Source organism: Drosophila yakuba, chromosome X, assembly GCF_016746365.2.
Source record: "Drosophila yakuba strain Tai18E2 chromosome X, Prin_Dyak_Tai18E2_2.1, whole genome shotgun sequence".
Classification (NCBI taxonomy): domain Eukaryota; kingdom Metazoa; phylum Arthropoda; class Insecta; order Diptera; family Drosophilidae; genus Drosophila; species Drosophila yakuba.
In genome coordinates, this window is record NC_052526.2 from 19148581 (window position 1) to 19173688 (window position 25108).

The 25108-nt window shown below is 38.5% G+C and overlaps 1 protein-coding gene across 2 annotated transcripts in view; it reads left to right on the forward strand.

The window, feature by feature from the left end:
- Window positions 1–25108, forward strand: part of LOC6525980 — a 46539-nt gene that overhangs the window by 5246 nt on the left and 16185 nt on the right. For both annotated transcript variants that reach the window (XM_002101763.3, XM_039372511.1), the window contains exons 3-4: window positions 7405–7442; window positions 21569–22738. In XM_002101763.3, the coding sequence (XP_002101799.2) occupies window positions 21704–22738 (1035 nt within the window). In that variant the 5' untranslated portion in view covers window positions 7405–7442; window positions 21569–21703. The remainder of the gene's footprint in view (window positions 1–7404; window positions 7443–21568; window positions 22739–25108) is intronic.

Consider the following 25108-nt stretch of genomic DNA (forward strand, 5'->3'; position numbering starts at 1 on the left):
TGCATTAAAATCCCCGCGACATGATTCAATCAAACCGGGGAGAAAATGAATTGTGGCGAAAACCCAACAGCAAAGTCAGCAACAATAGCGGATGTAGTGATATATGCATATATGATATATGGCAAATAATACCCGTAGATGTTACATAATGTTTGGGTTGGCTTAGAAAGTAGGAAGTCCCCTGGGAATCGGTTTAAAATAGCTCAGATGGCGGCACTTCAGATGGCCTTGTCTGGCCCCCTTAACCCTACCAATTAACCCAATCAATTGAGATTGAGCCCACACACACACGCCATATAAATGCTCAGGCAATCATCGGTTGCATTTTGTAGACCACAAATTAACATGTTTTGCACAGCCAACGCAGCAAAATGCTGCAGGTTCCCAGAGTTACCTGTTTCAAAAAGGAGTGGGCCCAAAAAAAAGGAGGTGAAGTTCAGCTGATAAATATGAATGAAGTCTTGAGAAGACGACAGATTGTTGGGTCTCCAACTTAATTGTCATAATAAATTATATTAATATAAAATAGTTAGTTATATGGCATTCATACAACGTTTCTTTTACATTTAATTAGGCGCAGTTTGGATTATAATAATAGCTCGCGAATTTTTGTATTTAATTAATTGCACATTTTCCCCCCTTTCTTCAATTCACTGATGCTAATTATTTTTTTGGAATTTCGTGTAAATAGCGAAACATGATGAATGCTGTAGGGCAATTATGGCTTATTACAAATGGAATTCATTTAAATATATGCCGCAACTCTATTAATTTATTTAATTGGTAACTTATACACGTGGTACATACATTTATTATTTTCATTGTTTGTTTACGCTTTAAAATGTCGGAAAATCTTGCTAATTTTGCTAATCAATATTCAACTATCCTTGCCCATATATTCTTGAAAAGAAGCTTTCTTGCTTTACTCCGCAAAAATATTAAATTCCTTAAATATCTCAAATGATTTAGGGTACCTGAATAAAATGAAAACTATTTGCCAAGGCCATGAAATAAAATATTCGGTGGATCCAGTTAAAAACAGGATGGCTGTCACTCGGAAAGGATTCCAGAAAACCAAAAGTTCCTTTATGCACAAATTTCTTAGTTTTTTAAGCATTGTTAAGCGCAAGCAAACAAACAGAATGTTTGTTAAAATGAAACGAAACATAACCGCAAACAAGTTTAGGACAGACATGAGCCCCTTTTCCGCAAAACTGGGTCTCCAAACTCCGACAACCAACTGTAATTGAAGTTGAAACAGTTGAGCCAGTAAATTCTTTGCTATATAACATGACAACAGCCACAACAACAACAACAACATTGCAAAAAATGAGGGAAATGTGCAATTGCATGAGATACAGATACCGCAGGGTAAAAATGAATGAGGATATGTCTACGGGTGAGGGAAAAGTGGTCCATGCACGGCAAGAAATTGGGAAAGATTCTGGCAAAACTTAAAATGAAGTTTCGTTCACCACAATACTAACACTTTCTGCTTCTGTTTACTTACTTAATATTTGATATTAACCAATTTTTTTCTGTGCAATTGTGACATGTGCACTGTTTCATATGGAATTCTCGTCCCCATTGCTGCTTTGTCTCGTGCCAAAGGCTAAGAAGGAGATATGGGGGATCAGGGGAATCAGGGGAAACCCTTCCTGGATCCAAGCAAGCCTCACTCTTGTGAGATGTCCAACAGCTGATGGCAAATGTCAATCTGCCGACAAGTGTAGGTCAATGCAAATTATGAGAATCGAGTGCAATGCCAAGACAGCTGACAGACAGACAGCTGGGGGAAAAAGGTAAAATTCAGGGAAAGGGTGACAAACACGACACATTTTCAGGAGGTCACCACTTAGTCGGATGAGCCGTGCAGCAAAGTATTAAATTAAATGTCAAACGGACATGTCGACTATCGACCAAACGGACTTGCCATCAATAAAAGTCAATATTAGGGGGCTTAGGCACAAAAATTATATGGTTATGACAGGAATATGGTTTATTAACTACTACTAAATCAGCACATGAAAGTGCCCTTAAGATAAGGAACTTTAAGCAAAAATGCCTTCGACTATTTGAAACAAATGCTGTGTCAGGTTAAAAAACATCCAAGTAAAAGCCACAAGCTGGCGAAGATTTACTGCCCGGCTGGTGACCCATGGCGACACAATTCTTCCATTTGGAAATTGCCCAACCAGGCATTGAAACCACCTCCACCTTGTTATTTATTTAATTTAACATTTTTCAATGTTGCAATTGTTTGTCGTCTGGTTTTTGGAGATTTAACTATACCAACGACGCGATAAGCGGATGGAAAAATCTGAAAAGAAACAAAAATACGAGAGAAACAAAACCCACAAACCGAGACCAAACCCGAAAACCGAGAAAAAAGACAGTGCACCAAATGCGTAGTACCGAAAAGTGTTCGCTTCAATTCCATTTATCATTTACGCATGATAAGCCCGATAAGCATTCCCTTTGTGCCGCCCACCCAACCAGCCACGCCCCCATTTTACACTTGATAAGCTGGCGGCAAAACTCTTGCAAATGTATCCCCGCATTTATATCTGAATATACTTATTGTCATCCAAGAGCATTCGAAATGCGTAAGCTGGGCAAATCGCTGGACCTCAAATGGAAATATCGAATTTGTATTGCGGAAAAGTTGCTTGGCCACCGGAAAACTTTCGTTTCTTTGTTTTTCCATCTTACATCTGATGTTTTTCTCAATTTCTTATGATAAAGAAATAAAACCAAGCAAGGGCTTAATAAATATCGAAACATTAATAGCGATCGATTATTATGTTGCTCAGTCCAGAGTATATTAAGTATGGTAAATTTAAAGTAGTTAACTAAATTAATTCATGGGTATATTTTACTTTTCCATATCATCACCTTGAATATTCACTGTCAATTGGTTATCGCTTGTATAAACTGAGTAATGTCGCGCTGAAAAAAGGTAATCTATGTCACAATCGAAACATATTTATTGACGAAGAATGAAAGCCTTTTTCAACTGATTGATTAATTAATTGTTTACATTGATTGTGCCTCTTTGCTCATCATTAATCTTATCAATACAACGGGCGATTATCTGTCTGATGGTGCATTTCATAAGTGGTTAATAATAATTGTTTGTGGATTGGCTTTTATGGCCATTTTATTTGGCTTCATTTGGCAACTATTTGGCTTCCACACAATTTCCACTTGAATTTTTAAAATATTTTCCATCTGCATTTTCTCTTTTTTCCGCCCATTTCATTCTGCTGCTTTCGGCCAAGCGAAATCACCTTGATTTTGTGGGTTAGTTCGGTTCGGTGCGGCTTAGTTGAGATGGCGATACGGGGGGTTGGGTTCACTTTCGTTTTAACCCATGTTCGGCCCTCGGGGCTACAAAAGAGATTACGTTTTGGCCCTACGAATTGTGTCTGGTTCGTTTTTGTTGTTGCTGCTCTATCTGTCTCGCTTCAGGTGTTTATTTTGCAATGTACCCGACATGTGCACCTATGTATATGTTTGTATATTTATACATATATACATATATGTGTCTAACTGGATCCATGTATATACAATACATATGCTGCCTTTGTTGCTGCTCGTTCGTTACTCGTTACGCTTCAGTTTGAAAAATCACGCTTTATTGCATTTCAAAACCGATTTGCTTTGGCCCATGACCAGTTACTGCGGGTAAAGGGGATTCCGCAGGGGGTAAACAAAAAATTCCCATGCATCGCAAAAAAAAAAAACTGAAAAAAGAAACACAAAATCTGTGGGAGATTAGTGCATTTTATGTTTGCTTAAATAATTAATTTAAAAATTAATATATTGATAACACAAATGAATAGCAATTTAAAAAGTATTTGGAACCATGACACAAGTTAGTTTCTCAGATCAATACATCCATAGCTATAATTCATATATATTTCTCTTTGTGTAGCGTTGCAGATGTTGCATCGATGTTTTTATGCATCTATAAAAGCGACCACTTTCCACTAAACTTGCAAAAAACAACACAAACTTCCAACTAAGTCTGCGAACAGCAAAAATAAACTATCGAAATCAATTTGCTCGCCAAATGCGTTAAAATCATCAACTTTCCATAATTGCTTTAATAGCCAGCCGGAGTTTGCCTGCTTCTTTATTTATCTTTTATCTATTCTAAAAGGGTATATTGTTCTACTGAGTACACTTGCATGCTGAAAAATTGTTCAAACTATTACATATTTGCCTTATTTGCTGTTCATTTCAAAACTAATCAGTTTTTTTTGTTCGAAACTTACCAAAAGTAGCTCTACAAAACAGTGATTTCTTTAGGTCAAGTTATGATAAGAAAAACCTTCCTTCATATTGATCTCCTTGCGAAAGGAGATCTGTCCTTTAAAAATGGCAAGGGTATCAAATAGTCATGGCACTCGGCAAAGCTGTTGCCTTTGGTTTTTTTTAACAAACAATTAAAAAACCATTTGGCTGCGCGAACAGCGAGGGGATTCCCCCCGCTACGTGACTCACAAATGAAGGCAGAAAACCGAAGCTAAAAATAATTATAAGATATTCAGCAAAAATGAGTAAACGATGAAGTTTCTTGCTCTATCTCCCCAATCCACCCAATGGCTACTTCTTTTACTTTTTTATTTACTTTTTTGTTGGCTCGGTTTCGGTTGTATGTGTGTGCGTGTGCGGGGTTCATGAACCTGTCGAGTGTTTATCAATTATTATTATGAGAGATTTGTTGGCTTGTTTGTGTCGGCGGGTGTTTTGTACTTTACAGTGGAGCCTGGCTTGGGTGAAACATGCCTTACTTAGTCGCTAATAGATACAATAAAGCTAAATTTAATAATAAAGTGAAAAATGTATTTTTATATTTACTTTTTATATTTACACATGAAGAAGTTATATGAACAATTTTTGCGTCTAGTGGGTATCCTATAGAAAAACATATTTTCATTCCACAACTTTAATGTAACGAAAGAAATTGCACATGAAGTACTGAGGGGAAACAGAGCAAGAAGTTGGCAATGGAAGAATGAAATGAATGAATGGAGAAGAAAACGGAGAAGGTGGTAAGCCGAAAAGGGAGCAAAAACACAAACTCGATTTGCGCACCAAATTGACTGTAAAATGTGCAATCTGCAAGTTAATAATCGCCAGACGAATGTGCCTGCAATTTGAGCAGGACAAAAAAAAAACAAGCAGCAACAAAAACGGTAATGAAAACTACAATAATAACACGAACTGCCACATAAACATGGGCCAATTAAAACAACAATAGTTGTACTAGACGTATACGTAATATTACACAAAAGAGAAATAAACATGCAAAAAAATGTGGAGAAAACATAACTAAACAAGCCGAAACAAAAACAACAATATCACCAACATGAACGACAACAGCCAAATAACAACAAAAATGGTTCAACAACAACCATAACAACAATTTCCACAACAACAACAAAGCATCAGCCAAGCGGCAAATGCGAAAAAAAAACACATGAAAATGCTTTTTTCCAAGCCAAAGACTTTTGCCGACAAGATGACTTTTGGTAGAGTACTCAGTACAGTACGCGACATGGGTTATGATAACTAACCTATATTATTTATGCAAAATTGAAGGCAATTGCAATCCTTCTTGCTAACGATATTCTTTAAATGTCGTCATAAAACAAAAATAACTTTACATTTATGACCCACACCTTACACTTTTGAGGCCCAGCCAGAAGACGAATCTGAAGTGGCGGTAGTTGGTAAAGAAGAAGCAATAAAACATCATAAAGTCCCCGAGGCAAGAGCGCGAACCCGTTCTCAACAATCATTCCAACAATGCGGAGCTCAATTACAAGGAAAAAAACGAAATAAAAATTAAATATCTGTTTGCATTGTTGCAAGAGCAAAGGGGAAGTAATCCGAATAAAACTGATAGTGGAGCCTCCTAAATGATTCATATTTGTAACTGCTAATGAAAGGATATGCGAATAGAAATAAACAAATTATTTGGAGTAGAATACAATTGTCTTAAAAAAGAAATTTATCCTTTAAAGAATCCCAACGAAATCCCTCGATAGTTGATACTGAAGCATAATCGAAAATCTATAACATTTAGCAGCTTTCCTCGATACCTTTCCAATTTTCAGGGTTTTCTTTCTTTTTCGGGGCGTATGCAATTACCATTGATTTATGTTTAAGGAAAGAGAAGGGTAAACTGGTGGAACGGAGACGGAGAAAAGGCGAGAGACGGTCTGAAGAAAGTAACGCTTGTAATTATTTCTCCATTGATTGAGGTCTGAGTGTTTTTTCTCTGGTAGTTCAGTTCCTCCTCTCCTCTTCTCTTTTTTCTTTTTTATTGTCATTGGCCAATTTATGGTAGTTAAGCTTCTCCTTCGGCTAGGTCCTTTTCCTAGCGCTTCCTTCGCTACTTTGTCGACTGCTTCTGCCTGCAAATGATGCTGTAATTTATTTGCCTTTGTCATTGCACTTGGCCGGGGTCTTATATTCGTACATATACCTATATATGTAAAAATACATATATATATAAATATATATATATATACCCTCCTTGGATAGCATACTGGCTTCAGTTAGCTCTCCTGGCTTCCATCTTTTTGGCCACTTGTGGCAGTTTTGTTGGCGGATCCTCGGCGATGCCTGCGAATGGCTGCTCATAAATTTCTGCTGCTTGCATTTGCGTATGTTGCCCATCGTCGGCGCAGCTGCTGCTTCTTCGCCTATCGATACACCGGAAAAAAAAAACAATCCATTATTTCCTTACATGTTACAGAACATAGGAACTTTGCGAACAAAGGAGATAACCACAAATAGGGAATTTCGAAATATAAAATATTATCTATTTATACAAAAATGTAATATTCTTATATCGCATACTTGTTTTTCTCAATGTCCATTCCGTAGTACACCCCTCTCGCCCGCCTCTGTGTTGTAATTTATGTGCGGATTTTTATGGTTTGTTAGTTTTTGCAGCCATAATCCAACCTATCCACTCTAGAATATGCCACACCCCTGAATTCGCCACCCCCCTCGCTGCTGTCGTATTGAACACTTGCAACATCATGTTTACCTCACTATGGTTAACCCCTCCCGGTAAACCGCCCCTCGTTCCACGCCCCTGCATTCTTTTAGATTTATTTGTTTGCTGTTTTCCTTCTGGTTTCGTTCCGCTTTGAGTTTGGTTTCTTTCATTATGATTTAGTCCATTCATTTTGTTGGTTCATTTGTTGCTTAACCTTTTTATATGCAAATTGCTTTGTTTGAGGAAAACAAAACTCGAGCCTTTAAGATTGGGGATTTAAGGATTCACAGTTGGTATAGGTCAGCATTTTATGCCGAGATTCCTGTTGAATTTAAAATGCGTTGTCCATCCTTAAATAATTTGATGTTTTCTTTTCTTTGCAGTCCATCAAGGAAATCTCTACGTTTTTAAACTGCATTGGGTAAGTTTATACGGTTTCTAATTTAATCAAACTGAAATGAAATCTCTTTGAAACTGTTTCTAAATAAGCTTCTTACTTTAAAATACTAATGAAAAGTTTGCATGTCATCAACATTTCAATGGCGTTTTCCTTTACTTGCCGAAATCGATTTTCGATTCGTTTATGAAGCACAAATATTTATTTTCATTATGCATTTTCGTCGCACTCCATTCTTCGTATTGTAATATGCAAATCGAGTTGCAGATATAGTCGCCATATTCCCATTGCATTTTGTCGCCTTCCGTCGTCTTCTTGGGATATTTTGTGTTAATTTCTGGCTTGCCGCCAAATCATTCATTTCTTCTTCAGTTTGTTTACCTTTCGATGCAACTTCTTTGCTGGCTCCCCTTTTTGTATTTATTTTCTTTAATTCGCTTTTGGACTTTTGGTTCTTTTTTCTTTTTTTTTTCATTTAATTGTGTTGATTTTCGCGCTTGCCTTAGTGGAGATTTTTTCTTTTCTCTGTATACGCTAAAGAATTCTTTTAGTAATTTTCTTTTATTTTTATTTTTTGTGTGTGTCACACGTGACCAAAATTAGCCTCGAACTTTGGGGCGGGGGTCTCACTATAATTGACTTTAATGTTTTGGCACGGCGAGCGTGAAGCAAATCGAGAACTTTCATCTTTTTCCGAAAATGTTGCCATGAAAGTTCACAGTTTTCCATCTATCTTGTTTTTAGCTTGTGGAAATGCCATGTCTCTTTCTTAAGCTACTACTACCATTTCAAAGCTACTTTGGATTATCATTGAAAATTCTTTAAAATTTCCTTGGGAAAATCGCGTGCCTCACGCGTGAATATCGAACGAGTACACAACTCGCCATCGATTCATTACGATTCCAAGTTAATGCCATGAAAAAAAGAAACAATTTCGTGACTGGCACTTGCTACTCCAACTGCGGTTACTTATTAACTTTTATGGTCCATATATAAAGTGCAATTTTCCCCATTTCCAACAAGCCGTCAGCGGCTCGAACTCATCCCTGGAAAAACAAGGCGCGGGGGGTGGATTGGGGAGGGGTAAACCAGTTAAGAATTGGATGGTTGGGACCAAAAAAAAAAGCACATGCAAGTGGCCAAACTTAAAGCAAAACTAAACCGAGGCAAACAGTCGACGAGCATCCGGAGAGTCGAATTTCTTTTGGCCATAGCAATTTACCAAATATGTACCTTTCACTTTGAAAACCGTAAAATGTCACAAACTGTTCAATAAAAACACAAATGACAATAAAAAATCCGATAAACAAGCGGTGGAAAATGGCAACCGAAGAGACTGAAACGTTGCGGTTGTGTGTGTGTCCTCAGCTCATGGAGTCACAAACTCCAACTTAAACTCGAGCTCTGGCATCGTCAACAATGCAAGCCATTGCATAAATTATTGGAAATTTATGCGAAAATTACAGCAACAACTGCGACAGCAAAACGACCACAATGTCTGCAACGGGAATCGAAGATTTAAAGTTCCGCAGATACTTACAAAATTGTTTCAATATTCCGGAAATATATAAAAAAAAGAAAACTGATTTTAAAAATATCTTTCAACGCAGTTAAAGCCTTAAATTCACATTTAGTCTTACACGTAATATTGCCGCTAAAGGAAAAGCGAAGAATAATCAACAGTTTAGCCGGATAGCTAGGAAATAAAATATTGATTTCCCTTCGTAAAATATTCCGTTTTAATTCACACCTATCTTGTTTTAAGATGTTGCAACCAAATTAGAGAGCGGAAAAATAATAATAAAAAAAGCCAAAATTTACATTGATAACGAAGTTGTGCGTTTTAAAAATGGTATTTTATGATCCAAAACGAACGTGATCCCCAATATGCAACAAACACAAACAAACAAAGGGGTCAACAAGTTGTCAACTTTTTATGATTATTTTCTGCCCGTCCCGCTTGTTTTTGGTTTTTTGGTTTTGTTTTTTTGTGGCTTTTGTTTGGTGTGTGTGTTAACCTTTTCTATTTGCATTTTTACGTTGCCTTTTTCTTCATTTCTTTCAATTTTATGATGCTTTTTTTATAAGCTCGCCAACGAAGCGTGTGAAAAAGCCAACCCAGAAAACAGTGGAAAAACGCTTCGGCAAAGAAGAGGAAACTTTGAGCCAACTAATGAGAAATAAAAGAAGACCTAGGTCTCCCAGTCTTTGTCCAAGTTGATTTTGAATGGGGAGAAGGTGAAATAGAAAAAAGGCATCTTGTATTTGGTTAATGGCTGAGACAATCTGAATTGGCCAAGTTAAAAAGGCCTGCTCACTAGCTAGTTGAAAAAACTGTAAACTGTATGCATGTGACGTAAGGCAAGTGCCCTCGGGCAGTTTCAATTTGTTCAGCCGATTTCTAGTCAAAAGTTACTTCATATATAAGATTCATAAATAAAATATTAAGACGGTGTGTTGACCTTGCTTCACTCCAATTTAAAGTATTATAGCCTTTTCATATTTACTTTTTAAAAGATTAACTCCGCCTCTTGTTAATCGTTAATGAAAACAACATTGCTGGTTTCTCTTGTTTTGCATCTCAGTAATTTTCCTTAATTATTATTTGTTTATTTGTATTCATTGTTGTTCGGTTTCTATGCAGACGTACATACATACATATAATTTTTCATTCTCAACTTTTTGCCCGGCTTTGTTTGCGTTTTGGCTTAGCTTGCGTTTACTTTTCTGATTATTTTAAATCTCATTTCTCAGCGTTGTTCATTTTTTCCCTTGTTCTTTGCTTTGTTTTAATGGCTTTCCCACATTGTTGTAATTAAAATACGTTTAACGGTGCTTTGCATATCCTTTGCCTCAAAGGAAAAGCCTACGAACTTGGGGCATTTTCTCAAGAGTTTTTCTTTGGGAAACGAACAACAAAGTTTGAAATTACCTCCTCGTACAGTGAAAACCATTCATGTGTGTCTCGAGTATTTTATGGGCAGCGAAACAACTGAAACTCCAATTTTGTTGGGAGTAATTAAATGCGCAGCCCCTTTCAAAAACCCATCTTCTAGTTTTATATGCTGCATATGCAGGTATATATGTATGTACATATACATACATATACATATCTATATATATCTTCATGTATGCGACTTTTTGCACACAAGAAACGTGTCAAAGCAAAAAAAAAAAAAAAAATAAACAAAAATACAAGAAAAACTCAACAACAGCAATCATTTGAAGTCAGCTGCTGCTGCTTCTCTCAATTAACTTTGCATGCATTTAATTGCTTGGACAACGAATTTAATTGGATATAAAGAAACCAAGTGCATTACATAAGTGTTACATATGCACACGAAATGCATATACATATATGCATAGGTCAACAATCTAACAGAATTGTTATAAAAATGGCCAACTTTCTGTTCGAAATCAGAATTCCATAAAATGTATCAGTTAGTTAAGGCAAAGAAGTTCTTAAAGTTGAGCTGTAAGGCAATTAAATTATTTACAAATTATTATACGTATTCTTTTTAATGACAGCTACATGCTTCTAAATATGTAGTATTTTAGAAGTCGTAGAAAGCACCTGAAATTTCTAAATTGACTTTAGTCATTTCCTGCCCATTTCCTTGGAATTTTTTTTGTCCACCCAGATAAGCCTGTTGGCAAACAGTTTCCTTTAATTTTGTCGCCACTTAATTTTGATTTATTTGCTTCTGTCATTCGGTTTTTTTTGCCCGCCCACTCATTCGCCATTTTCCCAGTTTTCATTGGGCTTTTCTTTTTAATTTTTTTTTTTGCCTGATTTGACATTTAAATGGTACAACGATACGTCTGCTTTGAGTGTCTGCCTGTCTTTTAGTTTTTTTTGTCCTTCTGTCTTTCTGTCTGCTAACTTGGCTTTCATTTCCGTGCGACCCAAATTCAAGGGAGACGACAAATTGCCAAGAGAGATTTTCATTTGGCTTCTGTTTGGCGCCTCAATTGCCATTCACCCACGGCAATTAAATGCTTTTCAAGTTAACCTTTCGCCGACGACAGACCACAATAATATTAATTATAGTTTTTGATGCTCGGGTTGAATGGGCATTCAATTAAAGAAGAAGCCTGACAATTAATTAATTAAGTCCCTGGGAGTTTTCGTGTGTGTAAATGCCTCTTTGCTTTTCACTGGCTTTCCCAGTTTAAGTGAAAACTTGCCTTTAACTATACTTGTATTAATACCTACATACATGACTTATTTAGTGGTTATTTGTTTGCTAATAATATTAAGGCAACAGTTGGAGCGTCAGAGAGCAAAAAGGCCAAAAAGATATTAGATATTGTTTTAATGATTGATAAATATTGTGTACACTTCATCTTGCTGGTAAATAAATACGAAAATGGTGCGAGATTAATTTTTAAGTATAGCCCATGCGTAGCCTATTCATCAGCCTTCATTCGCAACCGATTCATTATCGGGGTTTACGCCCAATTGACTTTCGATAAAGTCCCCCTCTTGTTTTATTTTTTTTTTACCTTCTGAGAACTTTGCCCGCTTTCCCCTCTTGACTTTGCCCCCGGCTTTTACGAGTGCATCATGAATATGCTGGCGTTGTTGTTGATGTTGTTTGTTAGCCTGTTTTGTTTGTTTTACCTTTTTTATGGCCTGACGCCAGGAGTCAGCTTCCACAGCGTTTTCAGCTTTGTTTATTTACGCTTGTTGTATTTTCTGGCTTTTTTTTTTTTTGATGTGTCCCCAAGTTCAAGCAATGAAATTCATAAGATGGTGAAAATCCGCTTGCCACCCCTCAACTGTTTTCATTTTAATGGGATTCTCCTTTTTTTTTGGGGGGAAAATTTATGTTTTTAGATATTTACAGGTTTTTACACTTTTGGAGCAGCTGTTGTTTCTTATTTAATTATGGGAGAAGGGTTTGCTTGTTGCCACTCTAACTCGGATTTTCATGTTTAATGTGTTTGTCTGTTTGTTTTTAATTCAGTTTCGTCTGCTGTGTCTTTTGATTGATTAATGAAGTTGTTTGTTTAAAGGGCTTTGGATAACTGGCTTTCAGTTGAGGTTTTTCCTTTTGGCCAGTTTCTTTTTCTTTCTTATTACTCAGCTACCTTGTAGGGCAATCGCCTTTTTGGTCTCACTTTTCAGAGATCTTACTGATTTTATTCCAAGGTTGTGCCTGTCCACGATCAAAGGGCTGCATTGTAAGCTTTGAGTTTCGCCCATCGGCTCCACCTCCACCTTCAATTCCAACTTCAACTCCACGTAAAGTTATCTCAAGGTGAGGCGCACAAATAAGCAACCGACCGAGCGCATTGGGTATAAAAATACGTATAAAAATCCCCATTAAAGGGCATAAAACTTCAAGGTTGGCTTGTTAAGTTTTTCGGTTGTTACTTTGCCTCTGTTGTTGTTGTTGCTGCTGCTGCGAGTGCAATTGCAAATTAAAATTGTTTTTCCATAATTATTTCCTCTTTTTTTGAGCTTTCTGCTCTGCCACAGTTGATTGGCTTGTGTACGAAAAAGGTTGTCCACGATTGTGTCAACTTGTCGCTCTTGTTTTTTGGACACTGAGTTAAACAAAAGATATATAAATATATATATGTGTATGTGGTGTATGAAAAAATAAGCGAAAACGAGACCAGAAATATGTTTCCCGGTTATGCAATCCCGATTGTCTGCAGGCCAAAACGAAACGGTTTTTGTTTTCAGCGCAGGCGATTTTTAATTGCATGTTGTAATTGCTTTCGAAAACTGGCTTGGACATTCTTCAAAAACAAAAAAGGTATTTCTGGTGTTTGAAAAAAAAAATATATATATTAAAACTATTCTAAAATTACTAATAATTAATAGTTTTTTGTTCGTATGTAATCTGAACGAGGCACATAAATATTTCTTTGTGCAACTATAAAGTGAGAGAAATCTTTGTCATTTGTGTAGGTGATGTCCGCAGTGAATTAAAGATATAACTCCTCGAGACAAACTCGATCGGCTTGACTCCTTTTGGCCATGTCGCTGCCCCCACAAAATGTCACTTGCCACAGGGCTCTCTCTCTCTCTTTCAGCTATTTGCCATTTGCCTTTGGAACAGAATGGAGTGGAGCTCCATGTGTCATTTTTATCGCTTCACTCCACGGTAAACCCCGAAACCCCCAACTTTGCACCACTCCCGGCTCTCTTGGCATCCCGAATCCGGAGTGCTCCAAGTGGCGCTGCATAAAATTGCCAACTACACAATCGCAGTCTGGCTTGGTTTTTATGACTCAGAAGTGCTTTACGCTGTGATTGAGTAGACAGCCGACCGCAGAGGCGTAGGGCAAAGGGGATCGGCTCCCTCTACATATATGTATGTATATATGTATATCCATATGAATGTGTGCAGGGAGAATAAAGAGGAGTCATGTAAATGTGGAAATCGAAATTGTGAAAGTTAAGTAAATGACGGCAACTTGTCGCTGGGTCTATATAAGTACCAACTACTCCACAATTCCGCGAATCACCACCCACCACCCAATGGGGGAAATCGGATATGTATATAGTCGTTATTCGGTGGCAATCAAAGAGTAACCAATGCATATGCACTGGCCACTTTTATTGGCAAAGAAAAGCGATAAAATCACTGAATAGAAACTGATATGGCATGCTATATTATCGTATTGCTATTGAAATTCCAGCAACTTATAGTTTGTTATTGAATAGTGGCTAAGAATAGGAATATTTAAACTTGGTTTAGCGTGAATTTGATCTTTTATAACTTTATCATTTAAAGATAATGTCTAGAAATTTGTAGCTAGAATAAAACTGCATTTAAATTTAAATTCACGTATTAAAGTCTTATTACGCCTTACCCATACTTAGGACCCATCCACAAAAGATTTATACGTTCGTGTAAGGATATCTGATCTGGGAACCCTTGCATCTTTGGTTACCTCATAGTAATTTGCAGAAATTTGTTGCTGCCCTCACCCAGAGCGGCATACATACATACATACTTATACACAAGTACAAATACGTGTGTATCGGCGGGCATATAGCCAGGCCATGATAGCCACTTGCCACTTGGCCGCTCTGGGCTGCACTTGGCTTGCCTGGCTTACCTGGCCAAATTCCCAGTCATTTGGGTTCACTGCGAACTCCACCCCGCTCCCTGGTTCCCTTCCCCATTTCCCCTTTCCACGGGGAGTAGTTTGTGTTGGCCATTTCGGTTGCCGTTTTCGGTTGTTATGGCCACTTGCAACACACACAAATGCACACACATACAACATCATCACGTAGAAAGGTAGACGAACAACTCGAAAAAAGGCAGCGAAACGAAAGAAAAATATCTGAAAAATTGATTAAAGTTCTTGCAACGCGCAAGCGGCATCAATTACCTGTTGCGGTTGGCTCTGAGGTTTGGCAACAGCAGCAGCATCAGCAGCAGCAGCAGCAACAGCAGCAGCAGTAACAGCAACAGCAACAGCAGCAGTAATAGCAACAACAACAGCAGCCGCAGCAGCAACAACCAAAATCAGGTGAAGGAGACATGAGGCTGCGGCTGCAGAAGATGAGGCACATAACCGAGGCAAAGTTAAATATGATTACAGCGCTTGGCTTTTAGTTTGAAGCATTTTTCAATATATGCCATGATAAAAAAAATTCGTTGTGGTTGTTTGCTGTTTCTTCTTGTTTTTGTTGTTGTTGTTGTTATGGTTGCTGTTGTGGCCGGTTGGCATAATCAAGCTAAATTTGTTGTTGCTGTTGCCGCCGTTTCGTGAGCTGGCTTCGTGCTGCATCACTACACGGCAAGAAAAAGTGCTAAACAAAAGCATGTAACATTTTAGAAACTTTAATATTGGATTTTTAAAGAGTTGACAGAATAGCAAGAATAATTTCAAACAACATGATCATAGAAGTACATATTCCCAGATTCATTGCTTATATACATACATATACGTACATACATCTACTGACCTTCCAATTCTGCTCACTCTGGAAATATTTCTCTGATCATTAAACCTTTCGGCGTAAAAGAGAATTTCCAGTTTTAAGCTTGAGCATGGCTTTTCTTAGGCACTCTCCCTCCTTAATTTTTCAGCTGTCTCTGTATTTTTGTTCCTTTTTTTTTGGGTTTTTTTTTTTTTTTTTTTTTTTTTTGATTGATGATATTACATTTTCAACTCATGTGTGCGCCCTTCTCTTTCCCGCCATCTAAGGCCGTCTCTGTCGCGCACTCTGGGCTGTGAAGAAAGCGCTTAATTGCTTTTGAATGCTTTCCGTGAGTTGCATTTGCCGCCGCCAGCAAAACAGAAAAAAGCTGAAAAAATTGTAAGGAAAATAAAGGAAAAAGACAGCTGGTGGTTGGGGACCGGCTTGTTTATGTAAAAAATGTAAAATCATTAAGGCAAGCACAGCAGCAGCAGCAGCAACTTCTGGCCTCGTCTTCAACTTGGGTTCTTTGGTACTTTGCCTCTTTGGACATTGTCTATGGCTCCACAGTTTGACATGCACTGCAGTTAAATGCCAAACAGCCGGGGAGCAACAACAAAGGGAATCTTTAAAGCTCGCCACAGCTACTCTCGAGATGGAAACACTTGAGCTGGGGCACCTACTCCTCCAGCTGCTCCCCTTTGGGTTCCTCCTCCTCAATTGTGTAGAAATGCCAGCTGGAAAATCGAAAATCCAACCGCAAAGTGGAAGACTAAGAAGAAGCGGCCGAAGAAGCCAAGTCAAGTCTTCTCTTTGTAGGTAAAGCTATTTCTGAGGTACGATGAAAAGGTCGAAACTTTTGGCTTATGAAGTGGTTCTGTTTGTATCTTAATAGTAAACTTAGCATTGTGTTACATGAATCTATTCACACTTCATATGTATGCTGCTTAAATTTTATAAAAAAAATTTTATAAAACTTTATAAAAATTTATAAAAATTTATAAAAATTTATAAAAATTATGTTATCTTATGTGATGTGAGATAAGATAGTCAAGATATTGATGACTAATCAAAAAGCGTTTATAATATCCAGTGCTTAAAGCTATCTTTAAATATTTGTTTGACTGTTTGTTAGGGAAACTAGTTACCTATTATTTGTGTATATCAGGAATTTTAGAGTATTTTGCATTCCATGTTTCTGGAATACTATAAAGCTGCCTACATATTTTGGCTTTTCTATTTTCCTTCTTTTTTTTTTTTGACAAAACTCCCTTTGCATTTTGCCACATTTTTCGAGTTGCAGTAGCTGGTTAGGCTCGAAAAACGAGAGAAAAGGCAGGCAGAAAGAAGACCATTTGCTGCATCATTAATGGAGCCAGTCAGTCGGGGGGCGGGGGAGATTCAGTGCCCCCCTTTTACCCCCGTTTGATCATTGGGTAAATATCAACAAGCGGTCCGTTCATGTCTGCGACTAAAAGATTTTTTCAATTCCTGGAATTTAATCAAGGTGCATCTGCAAGACGGGCACAAAAAATCGAGGGAAAAAGAGAAGACCGCTGGCGGTGGTCGTTGTTGTTTTTGTTCTTGTTCAAGTTGCTGTTCTCGTTGTTGTTGCTTTTGTTGTTGTTGTTGTTGTTGTTGTGGATGTGTCTGCCCAAATAGTTAAAGGGCAAAATAAATAAACGTCGTTGTCGGTCGACAAATGTGACGACAATGCCGACGAAGAAGAAACTCTTGCCTATAACGATGTGCCGATAATGAAAGAGCAAGTTAATGTTGCTGTTGCTGTGTGAAATCGTTTTGTAGATGCGCGTGATGCGATAATATTTTATACACCCTTTTTGCTTTTCCTCTCTACCTCTTTTTTTTTTCTATCTTTCTTATTTGGATTTTACCTAGTGAAGAAGCTGTTTCGTATCTATAAGATACTTGTAATTTTGCTGCACTGACATTTAATTGTTTGCAACACACCTGCAAAAAAAAGATGTAAACTGAATAAATACGGAAACGTTTCACACGCTAAGAAAATCAAACGGAAAGAAAAATATAAAATAATATAGAGCGAGCAAGAACTGTAGAAGCAGCTGCTCGGGAAGAATCTAATCAATTTTCAGTAACAAAAGAATCAAAAAAATATAGAGTAGAGAAGATCCGGAACAACAGCTGTTGCTCGGCTATTGTTTTGTATCCAATAGATATGTAGTCAACCGAAATGTATCTCATAATTTGTATGGGTTATTCGAAGCGTTTACCTGCTCCCCTCAAGACTGCTCAATTGTTCTCAAAGGATGCCTAATGGTGAAACCGGTTTGGTTCCCAGATTTATTTGTTAAAATTTTACACCTGCAGAGATACAGATACACGCAGCAGTCAGAGATTAAGATACATACAAATGGGTTTATTCGACCAGCAATTACAACAAAATAAGTAGTTGCTTAAATTACCATTCATCTATTATGCAGGGCCACCCAAAATCTACTCGTAGATTAAAATGTCAAGCTATTCTGTTTATTTTTGCAAATAATTTAGATGAAAATCATATGCGTGAGTTTCTCGATTGCCATACGATTTTGCGCATCGTCCTTATTAAACATTCATCGCTCATTCATTCCGTTTCTGTGTACTCTGGGAATATAATAACAATGAATACAAATTAAAGACCAGCAGACGCATTATGATGAGTGCGTAATGTTGGCAGATTTATTCACCAGATTACCAAGAGAATTGAAAGCGGCTTAATAACAATATGATGAGCGGAAAATTTAAATTCAAAGTGGCAGACACACAGTAAACCAAAGGGAAAATATAAATATATATACTAGTAAGGAGCTTAAGAAGGTAAATTAAACGACTTATATAGTCAGTCAGCCTAAAAATATACATACATAGTTTGAAAATTCGGAGAAACACCTCTGAAAGTCTTCTTTTTAACAATCTCACGCCACAGGTACTTTTTGTAAATATACGCATTATATAGTTTATAATTTATTCCCCAATTTGTCTAAGTTTTTCCATTTACTTATGTTTACAAAGTTTTTTCTCTGCCAATGATTTGTTGTCTATTCTGTGCGCGCTGCTAATTTACGAGGCTAATTTGCTGCGGCAAGTTATTCATTGCACTGCACTTGACTGACTCAGTAGTCTTGGCTTTTATCCCCTTTTACCCCCCTTGCCCCCTTTTGTTTTGTTGGCCATTTCCTGTCACGTCTCTGCCACATGAGACAGCAACAGAAAAGAACAAAAACAATCAAGAAAAGGGGGCAACTAAAGCAGCAGCTCAAACTGCTCAAAGAATTTGCAAGGAAAGTTTCGTTGGTTCTGCAGGAGATCTAAAAGAGTTGGGGTGAAACAGGGTGTTAAAAGTATGCCAATTGCCAGGGTCAGGACCTAAACATGAGGCAGAAGACGAGGAGTAGCCAAGTCTTCCCTTCTATACCTCTTTTTTTTTTTTTAATTTTCTTCAGCAGCTGCATAAAGCGGAAAGTTTATCGTATTATGTGCAAAGTGACACAAAGTGGCACACGAAGGAAACTGGGAGACATTCACCTAAGTGATTATGCAATCATATTTATGCCAACAAAAATCGAACACTTAACAAAAATTGCAGTCTAAACTAATCGAGCTTCTTAAAAAGTACATGCCCATTTAGTGTTAACTTTTCTTTAAACTTTTAAAAATCTTTTCAAATTTTCAAGTGTGGAAAAAATAATTATGCTAAGTGGATTTCCCTTTTGTTGTTTCCATAGTTATAAACAATATCAACTGGTTAATGCAATTATTGGCAGACGCACAAGTGGGCCAGAAGCTAACTGTGAAGATAATGAGATGGAATTTTCTGAAGGGCAGATTGGCATACTTGGCCAGAAGAGTTCGACGCAAATGGGCTGAGAGCCCGTGAAAAGTCAGTTTTCAATGGCCCTTTTTCGATGTCTGTCTCCCGTCTCCTGACTCCTTTGAGTCATCCTACAGATACTCCTCTTAATTTCCCCCCCTCCGCCCGTCACCAACCTTTTGCCCTTTTTATCCTTGACATCTTTTTGTCTCATTAACATTTGCGCCACACAATCAACGGCAGTCGACGAGACTGGACAGCGTTTTTTCCCCGTTGTTGTTGTGTCTGTTTTTTGTATTCCCATTTTTTTTTTTTGTTGCAACTCCTCCATGACACGCTTCTCTTCTCCCTTTACCCACTTTCTCCAGTGCAATTCTTCCCCACCTCGCTTGGATGTGGTCCAAAGTGCACAGTGGTTTGAATCCTATTATTCAGTGGAGCAGTATTACATTTTCAAATTGCAAAAAAAATTATTAACGATTTTTACTACGCGAATGTTATTGATTTACTTCAGTTGATTGAAAATATTTTGTATAGACTTTGTCTACAACGTTAGTCTTGACTTGAGTTCTGTTGTTTTTTTTTTTGCCAAAGCCAATAACACCAGTTTTTGTTTATTTTCTTCCGCCTTCGTTTTTTTTCCATTCACCTTAACTTCAAAAGCTAATTATAGAAATGTTGGTTATTAAATACCCTGTTAACTATGTTGAGCTGAAAAATAAAAATAAAAATGAGGAGTATATTCAGGCGTTTGCAGTTGGCAGTCACTTCTTGTTTTATGTTTTATTATCCCTGTCTTCAGCTGCAATTTCAATTTAGTCTCTGTTTTGTTCTGTGTTCGGTGTTCGGTGTTTTGCTCTTTGTTTTTGTTTTGCTGTTTGTCATGGTTGATGTTGCTGCCGCTATTGTAGCATTTGTTTGACAAGCACCACGTACAACATGCTCGTTTGTCGGAGAGTGGCTTTCGTGGGGTATGCGGGGAATGCGGGGTATATGAGTTGGCTACAAAATTAAAAATGATATGGAATCAACAGCGAGCACAGTGGCCAATAGGGAGCTGGGGAAATTGGCAAGCAAAAGATGCACTCGACCATGTTAACCAAGGGCCGAGAACCCGGGAAACAAGTCAGTGTCAGGCGGTGGAAAGGCAAAAAAGTGAACTTTATGACATGCACACACCGAGTCGGAGGCGGGAAATGGAAGTAAGCAAATACAAATGGAGACAATTTAGATGGGGATGGGATGGAACCCACTGAGATGAGGGGCTCGAAAGGAGATTTAAATATAGGAGAAACCCTGGGAATGTATCAAGTTTCGTTTGACTTCCTCGCATATCTGATCATCTGCTATATTTAACATTTATACCTTACACATAAGTCGAACGTGGAAATACACTTTTTTATTAACGTTTTTTTGCGGTATACTGTCTCTGCCGTTTTTCTTCCCTCCTCAACCCTCCTTTGTCTTTTATGCAGTCTGCAATATGGCAAAATTTTCTATGCAACGAGCGCAGTAAGGGAAACGATAAAAAAAGCAGCAGAGAAGGGAGTACCCAAAAAAAGTGCAGGAAAATAAGCGTGGGTGAATCACTCCACCATTATTTTTCTCCAGCTACATTCTTCTCCAGCGGATAGGTTTTTGTTCTTTTATTTGTTTTTATAACATTTTATTATGAGGTCAATGGGGAGAGGATGCATTTAATTGACAGTTGCCATGGTCGTTCTCCTTTGGCTCCTGCGGTTACTTCAGACTCTTATATTTTCGCTATTTTTGTTTCAAACTTTCATTTTGAACTTTATTGAAATGTCTTCAACGGAAGTGAAAGGGTATTGCGCACTTTTTTATATGTGGAATTGACAGTTTTATGGCTGTTCAATATGTGAAAAATAATGCCACTAAAGTTGAAGTTTAGTTGTTTACTTTGTTGCTTTATGGTTGGTACAAAAAATGCCAAAACTTACCCAAAAAAATCGCAAATAATTAAATTTCGATGATCATCATTTTAACTTAAAATGTGAATATAGCAGTTGGTTTGTTGGTAACAATTCGACTGGAGTTTTCTTTGCTGATTTTTCTCCTGATGACAGAGGTTCTGGTTGTTATAGTTCCTGTTGTTTGAGGTTCCTGTTACAGTTACTGTATCTATAATAACATAAGTTGCTAAAAGCTCCTCCTCTTGCTTCCGCTGTGACTGCAACAATTGCATCAACTGATGTTGAAGTTGCAATTGTGGCTGACATATCCCATTACAGTTTCCGTTACTGGTTCTTTGCTCAAAGGAGCTATCAGTACCATCAGTGCAGGCAACATGCAAAAGAGTTGAGAAATACTAGACTATTTTCCAAAATGTATATATGAATTTTACTGCCAATAAATGCGATTCGTTAACTAATATATATAAATTCTCTTTCTCCGACTTTCCTGCAGCAACGCAAACTAGTGGAAAATTGTGGCAAACTCGTGTCGTCATCGTCGTCGTTCTCCCCAGCCAACTGTCATTGTCTTTGGCATTGGGCAACATTTTAATTGAAAAAGTTTTGCCAACTCTGGCACGCAGAAGAGATGACTGTGAAATTGGCCAAGCTGTTTGGGGGCGTGACAACGGGTGGCATTGAGATACTGGACTCCCCGGGCAATCCGCAACAACATCAGGAGCAACAGCATCAACATCAGCATCTGCAGCAGCAGCAGCAGCAGCCACATCAACCACTAACTGCACCGCAGCAACATATGCAACAACCACCGCCTCTGCCGCCACCAAATGCGAATATGAAGAGCCTCAAGTATTACGAGCATCTGCAGGCCACCTACGACTGTCACGATCTGATGGATCATGAGCAGGATCCGGATGACTACGAGGACACCTGTATGCAGCGCAATCATCCGTACAACAATTCCCAGAGACCGCTATTGGGCGACAGGCGACCGCAACTCACGGTGATGAGTGTGGGCAAAAAGGTCGGAAAGTCTGGGATGCAGGTGCAGAATCTGCCACTGCCACTGCCACTGCCACCATTGCCGCCACTCAGGAGCTACATTTCACCCTATGTGCAGCAACAGAAACGGGACAGTGCCAAGGGATTGCATGGATTCAACGACTTCGATGCCCTGTCCCAGCAATACAATCAGCACCTTCAGAGCCCACACATTGGCTATCCCTACGGCAGTCCACCGTCGCCAACGGCTCAATCCAGTGATTTTTGCTTTGATCGCCAAACTGGATTGGTCATGCTGCCCGGCACCGCGGGTGGCCAGGTGATCTCAAGCAGTTCGAGCAACTGCAGCAGCTCGCACACCACGTCCACCTCCTCACCCACTAGATATTACCCAGATAATCCAGGCCATGCCACTGGTCTTTATGCCTCCCGCTTTGAGGATGACTTTTGTGTGCGTCGTCCTGCCGCCCAGGAAAGTTCATCACCCATCGGTGCTGGAGCAGGATTAGGATCAGGATCGGGGTCGGGGTCAGGAGTAGGTGGAGGACCCTTTATCTTTGGCATTGCGCCGGAACAGCAGGTCACGGATTATGGAAGCAACCCACTGCCACCAACTCCTCCGCAGCTGAAACAACAATCTGTGATTAGTCGAAGCCCACTGGTGAGTTTATTTTCCCTACTAATACTCTTTTAAAACTATATTTAACAAACCTTGGTGAGCTCAACGAATCATAAATAAATGACAAGGGCCGCTAGATATTATTCATTTTTATGTTGTCATGCAGAAGTCCAAATAAGCAACCAATTTACCACCTGTACAGGTGTGCGAAAAAGCCTTGGCAAGAAAAAAAAACATTTTCTTTGTTGAATTCCGTTTGGTTTTTCCCACAGAAAAGTGGGTTTGGACCGTCGGTTTTGGGCGAAGTGTTATGAGAAAATTGTGCAGCATGCAAGCCCAGAAACTAACAATCGATTGTTGTGTTCTTCTTCAATTTTTTCTTGCCTCTTCTATGTGTTTTTTTTCTGCACTCTGTCGCACTTTGTGGCGTGGGTGTTGCAAGTTGTTTGTTGCTGCCGTTTGAATGGCAACTGCTTTCAGCATTTCGCATCGGAACGCCGTCTGTCTACTTCGATAATGGCCAACGGGCTCTGCTTCTCGTTTACCTGCCAGACTGATAAATGGTCAGTGGGCGTTAAGATGACGGTATACGGTGGTACAGGGGAAAATCTTCTTACTGTCTAACTACACCAACTACCCTACCGACTACAACACCCGCACGAAGACAAAGCCCGTCAATGTCTGAGCCTGTGTCTGGCTGGGCTTTTCATTTCAACAGCCAGCCAGCTAGCCAGTCAGCCAGGCAGCCAGGCAGCCAGGCAGTAGCAGCAGGAAGTTCAGGACCTTTCAGGACTCTTCGCTCCACTCCACCGACATTCTTCAACTGTGCAACTCTTGGCCCATTAAAGCCAAGCAAATTAAAATGTTGCTCAAATAAAATGTAAGAGCCTTTTAACGTCGCTCTCCTCTTCATTTTGCGGCGCACTTTCGCAGAGCGAACGGATTCCTTTTCTGGATTAAAACACATTTCGTAAATTTATAATGAAATTAATTCATGAATAGCAAGTGTGAGCGAAATTAAGAAAGGAGCGGCCGAAAATCGCTCAATTAAAGGATGAAATAACAACGTTAAGCAAATGAGAAAAAACTACAAGAAGGTGGCAGAAAATGAAAACATATACACCTGCTTTCCGTAATCATACCCAAATATGTTTCAATTAAACATATTTAAATTTATAAAGATGTTCAATGGTTAAATAATCTGCCGAGCCAAAAAACAAGTAGGCAACGAAAACGCGTTAAGTAGCTTTCGACTTTGGCATGGAAAAATGATAAAATCGTTTCAAAGGGCTTAAATTTTCGAAATGAAAAATCGCCTTGCTCGTAATGAGACCAAATTGGCCTGGTCGAATTCGAATGTGCCTGGGCCCAGTTAAAAGGCAAATTACGCTAATGAAATGTTTTAACCCTGATGTGGATGCACTTTACACCACTCCAAACTTCCAACCAGCCCACTTTTCCACACTTTTCCACACTTCTACCCACTTTTCTCCCCAATGGGAACCGCAAAAGTCGCCAAATGTACCGAGCGCGGGAGGGAAAAGCCACAAAAGTAGAAACTGAAGCGAAGGAAAAAGAAAATTTCGTAATTACACTTAAGTTGGTTAATTGTCGGACAGATATTCCGCTTCTTCTGCTGCAACTTTTCCGCCTTTTCGCCATTTGCGAATATCATTTTTATGGGCATACTAATTATACATTTTTAATGGCATTTACATTACTTTAAATTGGTTAAGTTTATGCATTTATGAATATATTACAGATACACTACAATGTTTAAAATGGGATTTTTGTATTAGTTGTGGTTGCTTTGATAGTGATAGATTTGTTTGTTTTAGTTATGGTTGCTTTGATAGTGATATATTATTTTCTTTTCATTGGAAGGGTATTTGATATCCCGATTCACTTTATAACCATAAGGTTTTGCAGTTTCCATTAGCTTTTGTTTTGTTTTAATTTTTTGGGGCGATAGGCACTCAACGTCAACGCTTTGGGAAATTTAAATAGGATCTCTGCAAGGAGACAGAGGGAACCAGAATGGGGCGAAGAAATGGGCGGAGAAAGGTGGAGGGTGAGTTTGGTGGAGAAAGCTGAGTGCATGTTAGATACAGATACATGCAATCTGTGTGTTAATTACGCTACTTTCCCAGATTGTCAGAATGCGCCAATAAACAGTTGGATTAGCATAAAATGTAGAGCGAGGTGAAACAGGCAGGTAATGATAACTAGACGAACTAGAGAAAAACGAACCGAAATTATTTTCTGCACTATCTGCCCAATGGCTGCATCGGATTTATGGCCTGATTTCAGGTCATCTTTAACGTCCCAAACTAACAAGACTATAAAACTGTACTGTAAATTAAGTGCAAACATGATTGTATTGTTTTTTGAGTTGAGCATTGAGTGTGTGGT